The sequence below is a fragment of the Rhincodon typus genome, chromosome 6, assembly GCF_021869965.1.
Source record: "Rhincodon typus isolate 14 chromosome 6, sRhiTyp1.1, whole genome shotgun sequence".
NCBI classification, from domain to species: Eukaryota; Metazoa; Chordata; class Chondrichthyes; order Orectolobiformes; family Rhincodontidae; genus Rhincodon; species Rhincodon typus.
The window spans coordinates 43,724,922-43,742,599 of NC_063337.1; the positions used below are offsets into that span (position 1 = coordinate 43,724,922).

Consider the following 17,678-nt stretch of genomic DNA (forward strand, 5'->3'; position numbering starts at 1 on the left):
GTCAGCTTTCCTGCTCCTCTGATGCTGCTTGGCCTGCTGTGTTCATCCAGCTCTACACCTTGTTATCTCAATTATTACCACTCTGTTTCTGGTCTGTCAAACAATTCTCAATCCATGTCAGTTTCACTATATAGGCACTTAGAGTAGCATTTTACAATCTATATAAGTACTTTAAAATTTGAATATATATTTTAGCAGGAGAAAATACAGGCACATTCAATTGCTCTCCTAATCATTCTGATATACTGATTGCTATATGTGACCTTTAGATACACATCAACATCACAGCAATAGAACAAGGCACATTTTAAGCAGAGTAATTCTTTAAACTCATTGAAAATACTTTCAGTGATTAAAAGAAATGTTTTTGATTCCTGACTATACTTAAACATTCTTCTTTTGCCCACTCTTTTGTAATGCCATATGTGCATACACTTTGAGATTTGTTCTGTGGCAGATAATTAAATATTTATTTGTGCCATAAAATCTGCCATAGCCTGATCAAATGTGCTGTGCACTTATTCTCTGTCTATTTTTCAACAAACCATTATTAATGCTTATGTTTTTCTATGGGAATGTGCGTGCAAGCTTCTTGTCCGTTTTCACTAGTAACAGACTGCAGCTATGCTACGACAGGTTTGATTTTGAAAGCAGATTCATTGCTGATGGCTTCATGACCTGTATGGACAGTTCACCATGACAATGTCTTCATGCACAGCAACACAGGAGAAAATAGAACTATGCATAAATTACATTCATTTGTCAGTTTCTGACTACCTTCAGATATTGGGAAAGTGCACATGAATAGTCATTCCAAATAATTTTAACATTGGTTAAAATTTGAATAAATGATTCCTCTTCATTCCCCATTTAGATGGGTTCATTCTAACTATCAATTGATTGATCCCTTTCCCATTCAATGTATTTTTTAAGCATTTGATGTCATTTCTACTTAAAATTAAAGTTCTAAAAGCTATTTGAAATGTACTTTGACATCAAAGTCAACTAATTCTCACTGGCTGCCCTGAAGGACACTGTCGCTAATAGTGAATATATTTGTGTGTGAATACAATTGGATAACTATATACTAGTTTACATACATCTAAACTAGCAGTGTAAAATGCAGAACTAATTTAAATTTTAATTTAAAGAGAGAAAATTTTGTGTGCAGCCCTCCCTCATCCTCATTTTAAAAAGAGTCATATTGCCTCAAACTAGCATATATCACTCTTCCATTTAGTCTATGACTGATTCCATTTGTATTCAATAAAATCAATGAACGTAGTAATTGCATCCAGACTGGAAAAAAAAGATCTTAGTTTTGTTGGTCGAAGCTTATGGAATCTGTTATCTATTCCATAAACATATTAGCATCCACATTTTTCAGCATATCAAATTGGAAACTTAGAAAATGAGATTGTAAATGAGATTGCGTAAATATATACAATAGAAGTTAAATTTAGTTTAAGCAAAATAAAGGCACAGTTATTGCTTAAACTCCTGGAATAATACAAGGACATTTCATGCCTTGATGTTTCATGGTGTAAGGTAATGCACTTGGGGAAGAGCAGGGAAGACGAGGAGACACCTAAAAGAATAGGCCATCGAGACTGGAAGCAGGCACCAGACAAAAGTTTGATGAGAAGGACAGCATTTAAGAGTGACATTGCAGAAAAGTCATGACTTCATTGATTGTTGACAAGTTGCTGTTAGGGACTGTTTCAACAACAGTAATTTCAAAAAAACATACATTGTTCAACTAGCACAGGGAGAGAAAAAAATTATATGCACAGGAGACAGGCCTGATTTGTGTTTAAGGATGAAGAATTTCTATTTGCTTTAATCTCCATTTTTCAATTAACAGTACAAGAGTAAGGTTAAAGTAATTAAAGTCATTATAAGTAACTTGCAATTTTACCAAACATCAGGGCAGTTCAGCCAAGCAGAATGCTTGTCCTGTGGCATGGGGGGAGTTGTGGACAATTCTTGTGACCTAGGCAAGCCCATAAGCAGAAAGGGTGAAAGGCTGCACAACCTTGAAGTCTGGGTTACAAGCTCTAGCAGCGGCTGGAGTCATTGAGTGCATCTATGACACAGATAACTACGCGGGCAGCACATTCAGAGAGGAATTGTGAGTTTGCTGCTGCTGTTATGTTCGGTTTAAACTAACTCAACAGGTCTGTATGAACCAGGAGAAAATATTAGAAAGTAATACTGGGTGCATGAAATTCTGGGAGACACAGGTAGCACTAAATTAGAGAACAGTAAGTTAATAGGTGGAGCTGAAGTAAAGGACAAACAAATGAAGTCTAAATTAAGTATAGACTGCACAGTGAATGCGCAGCACATACATAATACAGTTAGAGACTTATAGGCACAGATTGTCTTGTGGAAATATGATGTTGTGGTGATAATGGAGACCTGGCTTAAGGAAGAACATTCAGAAAAGATAGGAAAGAGGAGAAAAAGTGACTCAGCAGCATTTTAAGTTAAGGACAGCATTATAGTTTGGAAAAAAGGATATTTCAGAAGGTTCAAGAACAGAATTGATTCGGCTAGAGTTAAGGAATAAGAATGGTGCAGTACATTGCTTGATGTAATACATAGACCACCAAGTGGTGGGAAGGATATAGAGGAACAAATCTGCTTAGAAATTATTGGGAGGTGTAAATATCAGACAGCATTTATAATGGGGAATGTTAATGAACTGTGTACCAACTGGGATTGTGGTAGTGTTAGGGACAGTGAGGGATAAGTGTTCCTAGATTGTGTTCAGGATAATCTCACACAGCAGTATGTATCTAGTCCAACAAAATAGGAGGTTTTGCTAACACTAGCTCTTGGGAATGAGGTGAACTATTCGTATCAAATGATAGTGGATGTCATTTAGAGAACATTGATCACTTTATCATAACGTTTAGGATGATGGTAGAATACAGTCAATTTAGATGAAGAATAAGCAATTTCAACCCACAGCAATGTGATTGACTCTTAAACACCCTTGAAACGGCCAAACAAGCCACTAAATTGTATTAACCACTGGAAGGGTGCACCTGGAAAGACGATCCATCATCAACTCAGGCTGCAAAAACAGCAAACACAGCACTGTCTACCCTGCGAGGCATTCCTTCCCAGCATTTGGGGGTTAATGCCAAAATTAGCAGAACTGTGACACAGACTAGTTAAGAATCAGCCTGACATAGTCATGGTTGCAGGATCATACCTTGCAGACAATGTCTCAGACAACACCATCACCATCCCTGGATATGTCCTGCCCCACCAGCAGGACAGACTCTTATGGCACCATGTGAAACATGCACAAGGTAACCTGCTCATTATTAACTACCACCTTCCCTCAGTTGATGAATCAGTACTCCTCCATGTTGAAAAACATTTGGAGGAAACACTGAGGGTGGCAAGGACACAAAATGTATTCTGGGTGGGGGGAATTTCACTGTCCGCCACCAAGAGTGACTGGGTCAGCAGCAGGTGGTGAGGGAACCAACAAGAGGGAAAAACATATTTTACCTAATCCTTATCAACTTGCCAGCTGCAGTTACATTTGTCCATGACAACTTCTGTAAGACTGACAATCGCACAGACCTTGTGGAGATTATGTCCTGCCTTCAGATTGTGAATACCTCACGCTGTATGGCACTAACACCATGCTAAATGGGACAGATTTCCAATGGATCTAGCAACTCAAGACTGGGCATCCATGAGGTATCGTGGGTCAGCAACAGCAGCAAAATCATACCCAACACAATCTGCAGCCTCATAGTCTGATATATCCCCCAGTCAACCATCAACCCTGATACAATGGAGAATGCAGGAGGTCATACCAGGAACAGCACCAGGCATATCTAAAAATGAGGTGTCAACCTGGTGAAACTGCAAATCAAGGACTATTTGTACTGATCAGATCTGAGCTCTACAATCAAGCTACATCCAATTGTGAATGGTGGGAGGCAATTAAACAATGGTTCCCAGCATTACAGGTGCCAGTCTTCAGCCAATTTGATTCACTCCACATGATATCATGAAATGGCTGGAAACAGCTATGGGCCCTGACAACAATCCAGCAACAGTACTGAAGGCTTTGCTCCAGAACTTGTCATTCCCCAAGACAAGTTCTTCCAGTACAGTTACAGCACTGGCATCTGCCTGACAACATGGAAAATTGACCTGGATGTCCACTACACAAAAAGGACAAATACAACCTGTGACAAAATGTCACAACCCACTTGAGGAAGTGGATCGATATTTGAACCTCATTATTCCTGGAGTCATCACAAAAGTTAAAGATTTAGTCAAAGTACTCAAATTCCCTAATGTACCTGTCTGATGAACTCAGATTAACAGTAAACAGGGACCAGGTTTCTATACTTAACAAAAACTCACAGTGATTTACATTCATGCATGGAGCCCATGAAGTTGATGACTGGTCTGGAACCTGGCATCATCCTGCCCTCTTCCAGGTTCCTTCGGATTGGGATTGAAGATGAGCAGGGAACTCACATTGACCTGTTCATTGCAATGTTTAAGGTCCATAAAAAACTATTTAGACCCCCTTTAATCCATGATGTTGGATTTCCCAGCCAGGAATTTTGTTCCTTGATCCAACAACAACTCACCAAGATCACTTCAGTCAATCTAACAAACTGAGGAAGTTTTGATCGGTTACAATGATGAGCTCATTCCACGGCCAGAGCACTATTACTGTGTGACACAGGTGACTGACAACTTGTTGGAAGGATTTGTTTTTAACCTATCCAGCGTTTGCTCACCTTCAGCTTCTCTAGCCTGCTGTCAGCCCTCACCACAACATGTGTCCATCCCCCACACAGTCCCAACGGTGCCACATTTCTGGAGATGCAAGGAGTCTTAGCAGAGCTGCAAGATGTGTTGCCTGAGGATTGTTCAACAGGGCAATTATAAGAAAATCAGAGAATGGGACTCAGCACTTGAGATTGTTATGTCCAGTTAGCTGTCCCATCCTCCCGAGGATCTGGATCCTCTTGATTCATTCTCTCCAGGATGGAGGAATCACACATGCCCAGTCTTTTCCATCTATACCAGATTCGTTGAAGAGGCTTTCCTCTTCCTATCATCTTTAGGAGTGCTTGCCTCCCTGCAGCCCCTCAAATCTTGTATTGAGACATTCAGGTAAGTGCATAAGACCCAGGAGCAATTTTCGGAGACCTCCATTCAACTGGATTCTGCAGCCTCAAACAGCCAAGAGCTGGTGAACCCTTGTTACCCAGGCTTTGATTTGGAGGCAGTGGGAAGCAGCAATCATAACTTGGTCCAACGCTATCTTCCCTCAACATAGGCACACACCCATTTACCATCGGGTTTGACAGATGGGAAATTTGGCTGCTTTCTTTCCTCTAACTCAGGACTGCTGAAGTCCACTGCTAACCCAACTAAGATCAGGAAGCTGAATACAGATCAGAGATCAAAGGCTGTATTAATTACTATTGGATTCAACATTTTATTTACCCGCAGAATCCACAAGGGAAATATAGCTTCAGTATTGCAAGGAAGTTTATTAATTAGGAAAGTAACCACAAGTTTTTGCATTTTCTACTATTTAGGTATGACTTTGTAGAGGTGGAAGACATCTCTGACACAAACCGAATCATTCGTGGAAGGTGGTGTGGGAATAAAGAAGTTCCCCCAAAACTAATATCGAAAAGCAATAGACTGAGGATAACATTTAAATCGGATGAATATTTTGTGGCTAAGCCTGGATTTCGCATTTATTACTCTCCAGTGGATGTGGTAAGTAATATCCATTAGTAAAATTGTTACTTGGAATCACAGTTATGAATCTTATTTTCATCAGTGAGCTCTTCACTTCATAGTTTGATTGCATGGTGCACTTGAAATGGATGCTGTGGTGACACTGTTAGTTTGATTGTTATACTGCAGTCTGATGCTCAAATGTTTCATGTGATAATATATCCAAAAATATCCCATATAACACATCCAAAGAAAATACTATAACATTACTAGTTTACACATTCTACCTGTTGTCAATACAGTTAAAGCTTTACCTGTGCCCTTTTAATTCATTCTGAATCTGTTTGGCAATACATAAAAATCACAATATTGCATTTTGTCTGGGATGGGGTTTGGAATTATTTTGTTTGTAATAAAGTGTGGAAGTGTTTCATTTAAGAGAATCAAACAAAATTGATGTGTTAGAAGTATTCTGTTTTCGGATCTAAAGTTTGAGAGAGTGGAAATAGAGATGTTTTCTCAGAGAAAAATTAAAAGATTCAAATTGAAGAAGGGTGGAAGTTTGAAGAAATGGGGTAGAAGGACTGTCTGAAGGGGATAGAAGTGTGAAATATAGAAAATCTCAATGCTGAAAAAGACCATTTTCTACCTTCCTCTTACCCTAACACTGCCACTGGTGATGTTTCTCCTCAGAATAAATGTTAAAATTAATCTTGAAAGCATTTAAGCCTCATGATCTTCTGTGGTAAGTAATTCCCAAAATCAACCATGTTCTCAATGGGCAGAATTACGTCTCCTTTAAAGATCAGTCACAGCTTTGAGCAACTTCTAGTCCTGGTCCTATTCTAGCTGTTGGCATGACCATCAAGATTTTCCCAGAGACAGCTAATTAAGAGCCCTCTCCGGGTGCACCACCCAATTGAAGAAGACAATTGAGTTCCTTAAGTCTACAGCCTCATCTTAGAACCTGTGGCCTTGCATCAGGCAGCAACCACAACAGCAGAAGTGGTTACTGCTGCTGCAGGAGACAAATGTACCGTCACCTCTATGTGTGAATCTATTTCAATGAATGGGCCCCCAGCTGCAGGTGACTGACAGCCACAATGTGGCCCATTGCATCTCCAGGATGAGCTCAAACAACATTGAAGGTGTGTTGATGTTACCCAATTCTACTGCACAAACACGTCCATCAATTCCCTATTCCATTGCTAAATTAACTGATTGTTCAGCCAACACCAGTACTGGATGAGTAGCAATTTAGCCCAGTTAAATATTATGAAGTCTGAAGCTATTATTGTTGTTCCCTGCTCCAAACTCTGTTCATATGGACTTACTCTGTTTCTTCTCCATTGCAAATGTCTGAGACTAAACAAAACTGTTTGCACCCTTCGGATCATGATTGACACCAAGATGAGATTTCAATTATATTGTGTCATCTCTGTAACTGTGCCCTGGCTTAGTTCAGACCCTCATTCCTGCCTTTGTTAGCTCTAGACTCAAATATTCCAACACACTCTGGGATTATCACTAATATCCTAACCTCTACAACCTTAAGATCACCAAATCTTTGCCTTGAATTCAATCACACTAAATCCCATTCATTCGTTACCCCTTTGCTCACTGGCCTGCATTGACTTCAAGTCAAGCAATGTCTCAATTTTTAAAATTCCATCCTTGTTTTCAATTTTGTATGTGTCCTCGCCCTCTTTGTACCAGTCACCTACAATTCTGTGATATCTGCACTTAGCTAAACCTTGAGTGCCCTGATTTTCATCACTCTATATTGATGACCATGCCTTCAATTGCATAGAGCCTACGCTTTGGAATTCCTTCCCTACATCTCTCTGTTTTGCTTCCTTGCTTTTGTCCTTTAAGCCACTCTTTATAACTTACATTATTAACCAAGCTTTTGATCATCTTTTGATCAGCTTTTGATGTGATAGCTCCTTATCTGGTTTGTTCTCATATTTTTATGTGATAGGTTCTGTGAAGCACCAAAGAAAATGGTTTATTACTTTAAAGGCACAAAACAAATGTGTTGTTGATTGATACAGAGATCAATTATCAACTTCACCTGTAATTTATAGGAAAAAATATTCAATCATAATATTAATTGACACAGCAGGTCTACATTTATCAGATATCAGTAGTGTCATTTTTTAAACTGGACTAAAGATGAGAACTATTTTCTATCGTTTATGAGGAGAGAAGTAAATGTAATTGTTTATTCCCCTTTATCCTGTGGCTTGATTGAGAGTTAATTTGGGGTTTGGAGTGAGTGGGGGAACCACTTACTGGGTTTTTCAGACACCCATGTAGGTTAGACTGAGTATGATGCAGCCAAGTCTGAGTTGACGTACTCCATTGTGAGTCATTGAGAGGACAACTGAAGTGAGCTGACAGCCTGAGAAATGAGAATCCTACAGGATAATTGATGCCAAGCACTTCACAAAAAGATTTGCTCTTTCCCAGAAGAAAAGCTTTTGAGGTTTCTCATAGAATATCTCGTGAAAAACAGGTATATATGGAGAAGGTCGCAATCTAAATATAGAGGTTTAAATCACTTCATAGATATATTTGTTGGTCTTTTGGAAAATTAAAATATGTTAATCAAATACATTTCTCACTCAGAGTAACAAAAATGTAAAACATACCATCTATTTTCCACAAAATAATTACCTTGAAAGATAAACGTTTGTCATGCTGCATGTCTTGGGTGAGCAAAACCAGTGACATATACAATGAGAGTGTTTACAATTAGCGTTAACTACTGTCAGCTTGTTTATGCTTTCTCATCTGATCCTGACACTTGGAATAAGCAGTCAGTGTTTTGTTGTAACAAGGAAATGCTAATGCTAAAATAATAGAAATTCTTCAGTGTAAGCAGATTGATTTATTAGAATTTACAGAGAAGAACTTATTTATTATATTTCCTGATTAAATTATTTACATCATGTCTTGAACACTAGAAGTTGTTCCAAGACATTTCATAAGACACAAAATTCAACACTGAATCCATAAGGTGTATTCGGGCGAATGCTTGGCCAAACATTTAGGAGTATCTTAGGGAAACGAGGAGAGGGTTAGGCAATCCAGAGCTTAGCACCTAGACACGGAAGATAATTTTGAAACAATTAAAACTGGCAAAAATTAAAATTGGGAAGTTTGACTATAGGAGGCAGGCTAGGCATGAGTTGTTGGAATAACGATGTCCAGAGGCATAGAAGGAGCCAAGAGAGAGGCTATCGCTATTACAAAAGTTGAAATAGAGAGTTTTAATGATGGTGTGTCAATGTGGTAACCCATCTTGAGTCAGAAATAGGCCACCAAAGCTGCTGAAACTCTGATACAACATCTACAAGGCACAAATCAGGAATGTGATGGAATACTGTCCACTTGCCTTGATGAATGCAGCTCCAAAAGCATTCAAGATGTTTAACATTATCCAGGACAAAGCAGCTCAGCTGATCGTAGCCACTACCTGCAACATTCATTCCCTCCACCACCGATGCACAGTGTTGTACCACCTCTAAGATGCTCTGCAGCAACTCACCATGACTCCTTCAACAGCACCTTCCAAACCCATGACCTTCGCAACTTAGAAGGACAAGGGCAGCAGATGTATGGGGACATCACAACCTGCAAGTTCCTCTCAAAGCCTCATCCCTATATCACCATCTTTTACTGTCACTGGGTCAAAATCTGAAACTTTTGCTTTATTGTTTTCATGGGAAGTGGGTATCACTGGCTGGGCCAGCATTTATTACCCGTCTCTAATTGCCCATTGAACTGAGTAGCTTCCTAGAGGCATTCAATTGAGAATCACCCACATTGCGGTGGATCTGTAGTCACATGTAGAGCAAACCAGGTAAGGATGACAGATTTCCTTCCCTATAGGGCATTAGTGAACAATTTTTTTTTTCAGTGACATTCAACAATGGTTGTCCTATTGCCACTAAATTAGTTTCTTTTTAATTCCAGATTTTTTTATACTAAATTCAAATTTTACCATCCGCCATGGCGAGATTTGAGCCCATTTGAACACATGACACCAGAGCATTAGCTTGGGTCTCTGGAATATTAATCCATTGACAATACGACTTCGTCACAACCTCCCCACTTCCTATAAGCAAAGACTGAGGTGGTTCAAGAAGGAGACCTACTGGCATTTTCTCATGTTGACCCAGCCAAAAATGCCTACATCACATGGACAGATTAAAAGGAACAATTGGTTCAGTCTTTGTCAGTTGTGAGTGAGAAGGATGTAACTGATGACTAGAGAATGGAGTTCGTAGCAGGCACTGAAGACATTGGTTTAGGCCCTCCCAACATTTAATTGGAGAACATTTCTGTTTGTCCAGTACTGGATGTGTGACCAGCAAATTAGTAACTGTGAATGATGGAGTAGTTAAGAGAGGTGGTAGTGAGGAAGAGCTTGGTATCTTCAGTTTACAGTGAAAAATAACACTTTTGCTTGCTGCTGATGTTGCCGGTGGGCAACATGCAGTTGTGAAATAGGTGGGAATGGGAGGAGCAAGGTGAAAATATAGACATGCAGCCCCACCCAGCTGGATGACAGGGCAAGCACTGGAGGAGGAACATGGGCAAATAGCACATAAGCTGAGAAGGTCAAGTAGAAAACATTTACTTTTGCCCTAGTTCCATTGAATAAGATTTGTGATTTTGATAAGAGCCTTTATAATAACAGCGCAAAGGTTGAAATCTAATTGGAGGGATGCAAACATGGTGTTCTGAGAAAGGTGAGCGTGGATTTGGGAGGCAGAACAATGCCCAGTGACTTTGGAAAGGTAAGTGGAGTTGGAGCTGGGATGATAGTTTTCAAAGATGGTGTGTAAAGGGTAAACTCTTTGAGGAGAGGGCTGTACTGACAACAGACCTAAAAACAGAGAGAATCAGTACTAGAAAAGAGAATACATATGTTGAAGTTTTCCATTATTTGTCAATTCCAAGTGATATTGCTTTTATTTGCTTTCACCTCTGTTCAAGTTACTTACCCTTAAAGAAACCCAGCATCAGTGCCATATCATTTAGAGGATGATATATACTTTCTCATGACTACTTTAATCAAATTCTGGTTATCCTTCTGTTTGACAGTGTTTACTATATTTGTCATAACAAACTATCTTAATTATACCCTATTCAAATGATTTACAGAAAGGCCAGATACCAGATACAGAAAGACCACAAGATAAACTTTGTGCTCCTGGAATAGAACCTTAGTCAATGTGGGTGAGATTTAGAGAATTAGTCATGAAAGTTATTTGTAGGTATGCCCATTTTGAAGACATTATATGTAACTGTAAGGAAATTGGGAGTGCCAATGATTAGGGTAAACTGATTTGAATGCGTGCTTCTTAAACCGTGCTGCCATTGAGAGAAGCTGTACACCAGCAGTTTTCCAAAATTTATTCTATGTAAATGGATAACCTTTAATCTAAGTCTAAATAAAATTAGTTTAATGTTAAAGTAAATGTGGTCTGTCCATCATCACCCTACCCTACCTTGTGTGTCTTCCCCTGTTTACATTCCATCCCTGATGACTCATCATTCCTATGGCTGAGCGAAAAGGCAGATGATCTGTTCTCAGGAATTATGTCATTCCTGCATTGTCAGTCATAGACTGACCATACCCTCAAGTTTCTTTCCTTCACCCTGTGGGAGATTTTCATATCAGTTCCAGATAGTCAAGCTTGGACTGGAGTTCATCATATGAAAAATGAAGTGGGAAAACACATCATGTTATTTTCTAGAAATGCCTTTTGGCATTACTCAACGTTATTTGTAAAATATGGTTCTATGCAGCATTATTATCAAGGCAACAGATGTGCATGCAGTTTAACTTATTAAAAATATTTTGGGCATTTTAGTGTTATTTTCAGCTTTGCCTTAGAATTTTTGCCTGTGAATTACCTTGACTTTAAGGTATGTGTTTGTAGCTAATTTTATCCATTCACCAGATGCACAAATGACAGGTGGATGGGAAGTGTGCTTTGTACCAGCTTGACAGGACATAACATTACATAGAATGTACGATATTTGATCCAAATGGCTCAATCTAGTGTTCATGCCTCACAAAAAGCATTTAACCAACTGTCTTTGTTCAATCCTCTCAGCATTTTATTCTATTTTTTTTTCCTGCGTGTGTATACCTTAAATACATCTATTCTTCAAATACTTCCCATGTTAATGGGTTCCATACTTGAGCCACTCTCTGAGTAGAACTTTCTCTTGAACTCCCTATTGGATTTATTACTGACCATCTTACATTAATGCTCACTAGTGTTTACCTCCCACACAACTAAAAACATTTCACCCATGCCTGATCTATGAAATGCTTTTGTAACTTTAAAGACCTCCATCAAGCCAGTTCTTAATCTTTTCCAGAAAAGTTTGGCCTCTCTTTCCTGATGGATATGACTTCTGAGTTCTGGTATCATGCTCGTAAAATTTTTTGCACCTTCTCCAGATTCCCTGATTCTTCTTGATGAAATCATGATTCAAAATGTGCCCTGTACTCCACGTGTGACCTAATCAAGGTCTAACCAAGTTCAACATAACCTCCTTGCTTTTCAGTTTTATCCTTATAGAAATAAGCCCCTGTGTTTCCTTTGTCTTTTTATATGGAATTAATCTGTGTTGCCTCTTTAATGATTTTGTGTATCTGCAGTCCAAGATCCCTTTGCACTTCAGGCCCATTTTTACTTCCAAGGAGTAAGTAAACTTCTATTCTTCAAACGATTATACACCACCTCGTACTTAGTTAAGTGGAATTACACAATCACATGCATGCCAGAAATCACCTTTTAAGTATGCACAGCCCTCCTCAGAAACAACTATCTCCTGTCTTTCACCAATTTTGAAATTGTGAGCTGAATTTGCCCGTTTTGTCAGTTTTATTTTGAATAAGATTCATGGTGCTTGTGGTTTGTGACTTTTCTCACACGATCGTCTACTCTTCGTCACATCGATTACACAACCAGGCTCTACAGCACTGTTCCCGCGGAAGTGGATGGGCAGGAGAGGCAGAAGTGCTCCCAGATGCTGTATTTAAAGTCCAGCTGCACACCACTTCAGATGCTGCAAATCAGGAACTGATTCTCATACTGCAGGGCTTGAGTGCCTACAGTCCAAATAAACATGGCCTGGAAATGGACGCTAGCTCCTCAGTTCGCCAAAGGGAGCTAGATATGCAGATGGACAGGCTAGTGGAGAGGAGGGCACTGCTACTGACAAAAGAAACAAAGAGAACCAGCCAGACAAAAACGTAATGCAGCCATTGTAGTGTCCCAGGTTAAAAAAAGCTATACACAACAGTGTGGAAAGAAGGTCAGTGATCTTCTGCACTCCACAATCTATCTGTTTACTGTTACCTCACATATACATGGAGACCAGTCAGTCTAATTCTGCCACTGCACATGCTTGCCAACAAGATTCACAGAGTTCAACTCCCACAATTTATGTCTACTTGATGGCTCTCACTCACACGCCCTCGGAAACTATTAACCCTCCTGTTCACTGCACTGCCCACTCATTCACTGGAGCAAAGCAGCAGCTCTCCTTCTACATCACTACAAACATCACTTCCAAATATTTCTATCACATTCAGTCCCTCCCTTTGTCTCACTGCGGGAAAGATAGGCCCAAAATTGATGGGGATGGTTGGTGGACGTAAGTGACCTTGTGTTATGAGGAACTAATGCTGGATTTAGCTGGAGGAGAGCTTGGCTTCCCTTCTGGGGACACCAAGACCTCCATAGACAACCAACGCATTGAGAACAAAAACAAAAGTTGCTGGAAAAATTCAGCAGGCCTGGCAGGATCTGTGAAGAGAAAATCAGAGTTAACGTTTCGGATCCAGTGACCCTTCCTCAGACGGATTGAGAATTATGCTTTGCTGTGTTGCTGTCCCTTCATCACCAATATGAACTTAGCTTTAACCAACACAAACTTTTTTTCTCTCTGGCACAACTAATTCCCTCTGTTTTCACTTCTGCAGGCACTAACAGCATTCAGAGAACCTCCACCCCAAGACACCAATACCAGAGAGGATCAGCTCCACCTGAACCTCTCAGGAAGTAGCCATTCAACCCACCAAGGATGCAAGGTTTTCACCTGCATCCTCCACTAGCTCAGAGACATTCAGTTCAGTGGATTCTCTATCTAGATTAGTCTTGGGAGCACAATCCACTGAGTATGTCACCAGTGACCTCGCAACTGGTTGAGGCCTCTGGCACTCAACTGGAGACCAGGCATTGACCTAGCCTCAGACAGAAGACATGTCACAGGGACATCAGGCAGGTTTGTCAGAGGCAGCGAGGAAACTGCATTGAAGAATGAGGAATCCACCAACATCATCAGTACGTTGCTGACTTCTGTGTGCATGTGTCTGGCTGCCTCCATGGAGAAATTAACTGCCATGAAGAGCCAGGTCCAGTGCACTCAACGTCTACTGTATATGTTCACAGTCCTGCATTCCATTACTATAACATAGGTGCTCGGCATCAGTGATAAAGTGAGAGTAGGATAAGGCCATTTCCCCTCAGAGAGACAACGTGGTGCCAACAGTCACCCATAGGAAGAAGGAGCCATAAATTGGACCTCAAGGAACTTGCTTTCAGGACACACAAGAAGTATCCTGACCCGTGTTTTCCACTGAGTTCAGTTTTGCTAGCGCTCCTTGGTACCACACAGATGCTGCCTTCATGTCAAAATTAATTCTTCTCCACTCTCCTGTGAAATTTAGCTCTTTTGTCTGTATTTTAATTATGGCTTTAAAAAGATCTGGATCTGAGTGGCCCAGTCAAAAGTCAAACTGAGCATCAGTGAACAGGTTTTTGCTGTGTAAGTGTCACTTGATAGCACTGTTAGTCACACCTTTCAGCACTTTGCCAATGAGTGAATGTAGACGAAAGGTGCAATAATTGGCTAAATTGAACTTGTCCAGCTTTATGCGTTCATAAGGGATCTACTCAAGTAATTTTCCACTTGATCAGGTAGTTACCATTGTTGTAGCTGTACTAGAACAGCTTATTTGAGTAAGCAGCTAATTCTGAAGCTCCAGCTTTAAGCCTATTGGCTAAGAAGTTATCAGGAACCATAGCCTTTCTTGTACCTAATGCCTTCAGCCATATCTTGATATGACATGGAGTGAATCAAGTTGGCTGAAGACTGAAATCTGTGATGGTTGGGACCTCAGAAGGTGGCCAAGATGGATCATCCTTTCAGCATTTCCAGTTGAAGATGGATGCAATTGCTTTAGCCTTGTCCTTTGAGCTGGAATCCCCCATCAATGGGGATATGGATGTTTGTGGAACCTTCTCCCGCAGGTAGTCCATCTATTTGCCCATCACTATTTATGACTGGATGTAGGCGAGCTGCAGAATTTAGATCTTACCTGTGGTCATAGGATCGCTTAGCCCTACCTTTAACATGCTGCGTGTGTGGTTTGGAACACGTTTAGACCTGAGTTGTAGCTTCATCCAATTGGCACTTTATTTTTAGGAAACCTAGTGCTGGACCTGAAACACCCTCCCATCCTCCTTATTGAAGCAGAATCGCCTGTCTTGATGGGAATGAAGAGTGGCATTTATAGGATCTTGAGATTCCAAATTGGCTGCAGCACAATTCTACTAGTTCAGTTAGCCACAGTGCTTCATCAAAGCTGAGTTTTGTGCTTCCAGATCTCTTTTAAATCTATCCCATTTAGCGCAATGGTGGTGTCCCATTACATTGAGGGCTCTTCCACCATCATGTTAGGACAGGACATTGTTTCCACAAGGGCTGTATCAAGACCACTCCTGTTGACACAGTCATGGAAAGATGTGTCTGTGGCATGTAGGTTCGTGAAGCTAAGGTCACATAGGCTTTACCCTCTTGTTGGCTTTCCCACCACCTTCCGTATGCCTTCCCCTATCACGGGAGGCAATGGCCTAATAGTATTATCGCTGAACTGTTAATCCAGAGATCCAGTTAATGTTCTGGGGACCTGGATGCGAATACTGCCATGGCAGATGGTGGAATTTGATTTCAATAAATAGAACATAGAACATAGAACATTATAGCGCAGTACAGGCCCTTCGGCCCTCGATGTTGCGCCGACCTGTGAAACCAATCTGAAGCCCATCTAACCTAAACTATTCCATTATCATCCATATGTTTATCCAATGACCATTTAAATGCCCTTAAAGTGGGCGAGTCTACTATTTTTGCAGGCAGGGCATTCCACGCCCTTACTACTCTCTGAGTAAAGAACCTACCTCTGACATCTGTCCTATATCTATCACCCCTCAATTTAAAGCTATGTCCCCTCGTGCTAGCCATCACCATCCGAGGAAAAAGGCTCCCACTGTCCACCCCATCTAATCCTGTGATCATCTTGTATGTCTGTATCAAGTCACCTCTTAACCTTCTTCTCTCTAACGAAAACAGCCTCAAAACCCTCAGCCTTTCCTCATAAGACCTTCCCTCCATACCAGGCAACATCCTGGTAAATCTCCTCTGCACCCTTTCCAATGCTTCCACATCCTTCCTATAATGCGGTGACCAGAACTGTACGCAATACTCCAAGTGCGGCCGCACCAGAGTTTTGTACAGCTGCAACATGACCTCATGGCTCCAAAACTCAATCCCTCTACCAATAAGACCTAATGTACTGTACGCCTTCTTAACAACGCTATCAACCTGGGTGGCAACTTTCAGTGATCTATGCACATGGACACCGAGATCTGTCTGCTCATTCACACTACCAAGAATCTTACCATTAGCCCAGTACTCTGTATTCCTGTTACTCCTTCCAAAGTGAATCACCTCACACTTTTCCGCATTAAACTCCATTTGCCACCTCTCAGCCCAGCTCTGCAGCCTATCTATGTCCCTCTGTAACCTGCAACATCCTTCCGCACTATCCACAACTCCACTGACTTTGGTGTCATCCGCAAATTTCCTAACCCATCCTTCTGCGCCCTCATCCAGGTCATTTATAAAAATGACAAACAGCAGTGGCCCCAAAACAGATCTGGAAAATATCTGGAATTAAGAGTCTAATGATGACTACGAATCCATTGCCAATTGTCAGAAAAAACATCTGTTTCACTAATGTCCTTCAGGGAAGGAAACTGCCATTCTTATTTGGTCTGGCCTACATGTGACCCCAGACCGACAGCAATGTGGTTGACTCATAATTGCCCTCTGGGCAATTAGGGATGGGCAATAAATGTTGTTCTAGCCAGCGATGCCCTCATTCTGTGAATGAATTTTAAAAAAGACATTTGTAACTAATATAGTTTGTTAAGTAGCAGCCCTACGTAGCTACTGTTGATAATGGACATTGAAGTCCCCATACAGAGTGCGTTTCATGTCTTTTCTACAGTCAGTACTTCATCCAGGTGGTGTCCAACATAGAGGCCTACTGATTCATTAGTTTAAAGATGGTGGTAAGTATTCATCTGCCGGAGGTTTCCTTGCCCATTCCCTTACCCGTTGGTGAAAATTCATGGGATCAATGACTCTGAGAAGTTGCCTTCCAACTGTATATCACCATGTTATTACCTCAAGTGAGTCTGTCCAGTCAGTGGGATGTAACATACTCTAGGTTAGTGATGAATGCATTTGGAACAGAGGCAACAAGGTCTGTTTTGGTGAGCAATATTACGTCTGGTTACTTGTTGGCTATAATCTGTAGAACTGTTCACAACACTCTAGATGTCCATGAGGAAATTTGAACTGCGGTCCAGTTGGTTTTGGTGCCTAGAAGATGCACAAAAACAGCCCAGAGCAATTGCCAATAACTGAGAAGAATACAGTAACTGGATGATCAACGACACAAATCCATTTGCTATGGCTTCTTCAAGCATAACATGCTTTTTCTTGATATAGTCATTGACATGTTCCAGAGGAAGATTCTCTTACATGAA

The 17,678-nt window shown here is 40.7% G+C and overlaps 1 protein-coding gene across 2 annotated transcripts in view; it reads left to right on the plus strand.

The window, feature by feature from the left end:
* Nucleotides 1–17,678, plus strand: part of pdgfd (platelet derived growth factor d) — a 172,651-nt gene that overhangs the window by 106,117 nt on the left and 48,856 nt on the right. For both annotated transcript variants that reach the window (XM_048598343.1, XM_048598344.1), the window contains exon 3: nt 5,598–5,784. In XM_048598343.1, the coding sequence (XP_048454300.1) occupies nt 5,598–5,784 (187 nt within the window). The remainder of the gene's footprint in view (nt 1–5,597; nt 5,785–17,678) is intronic.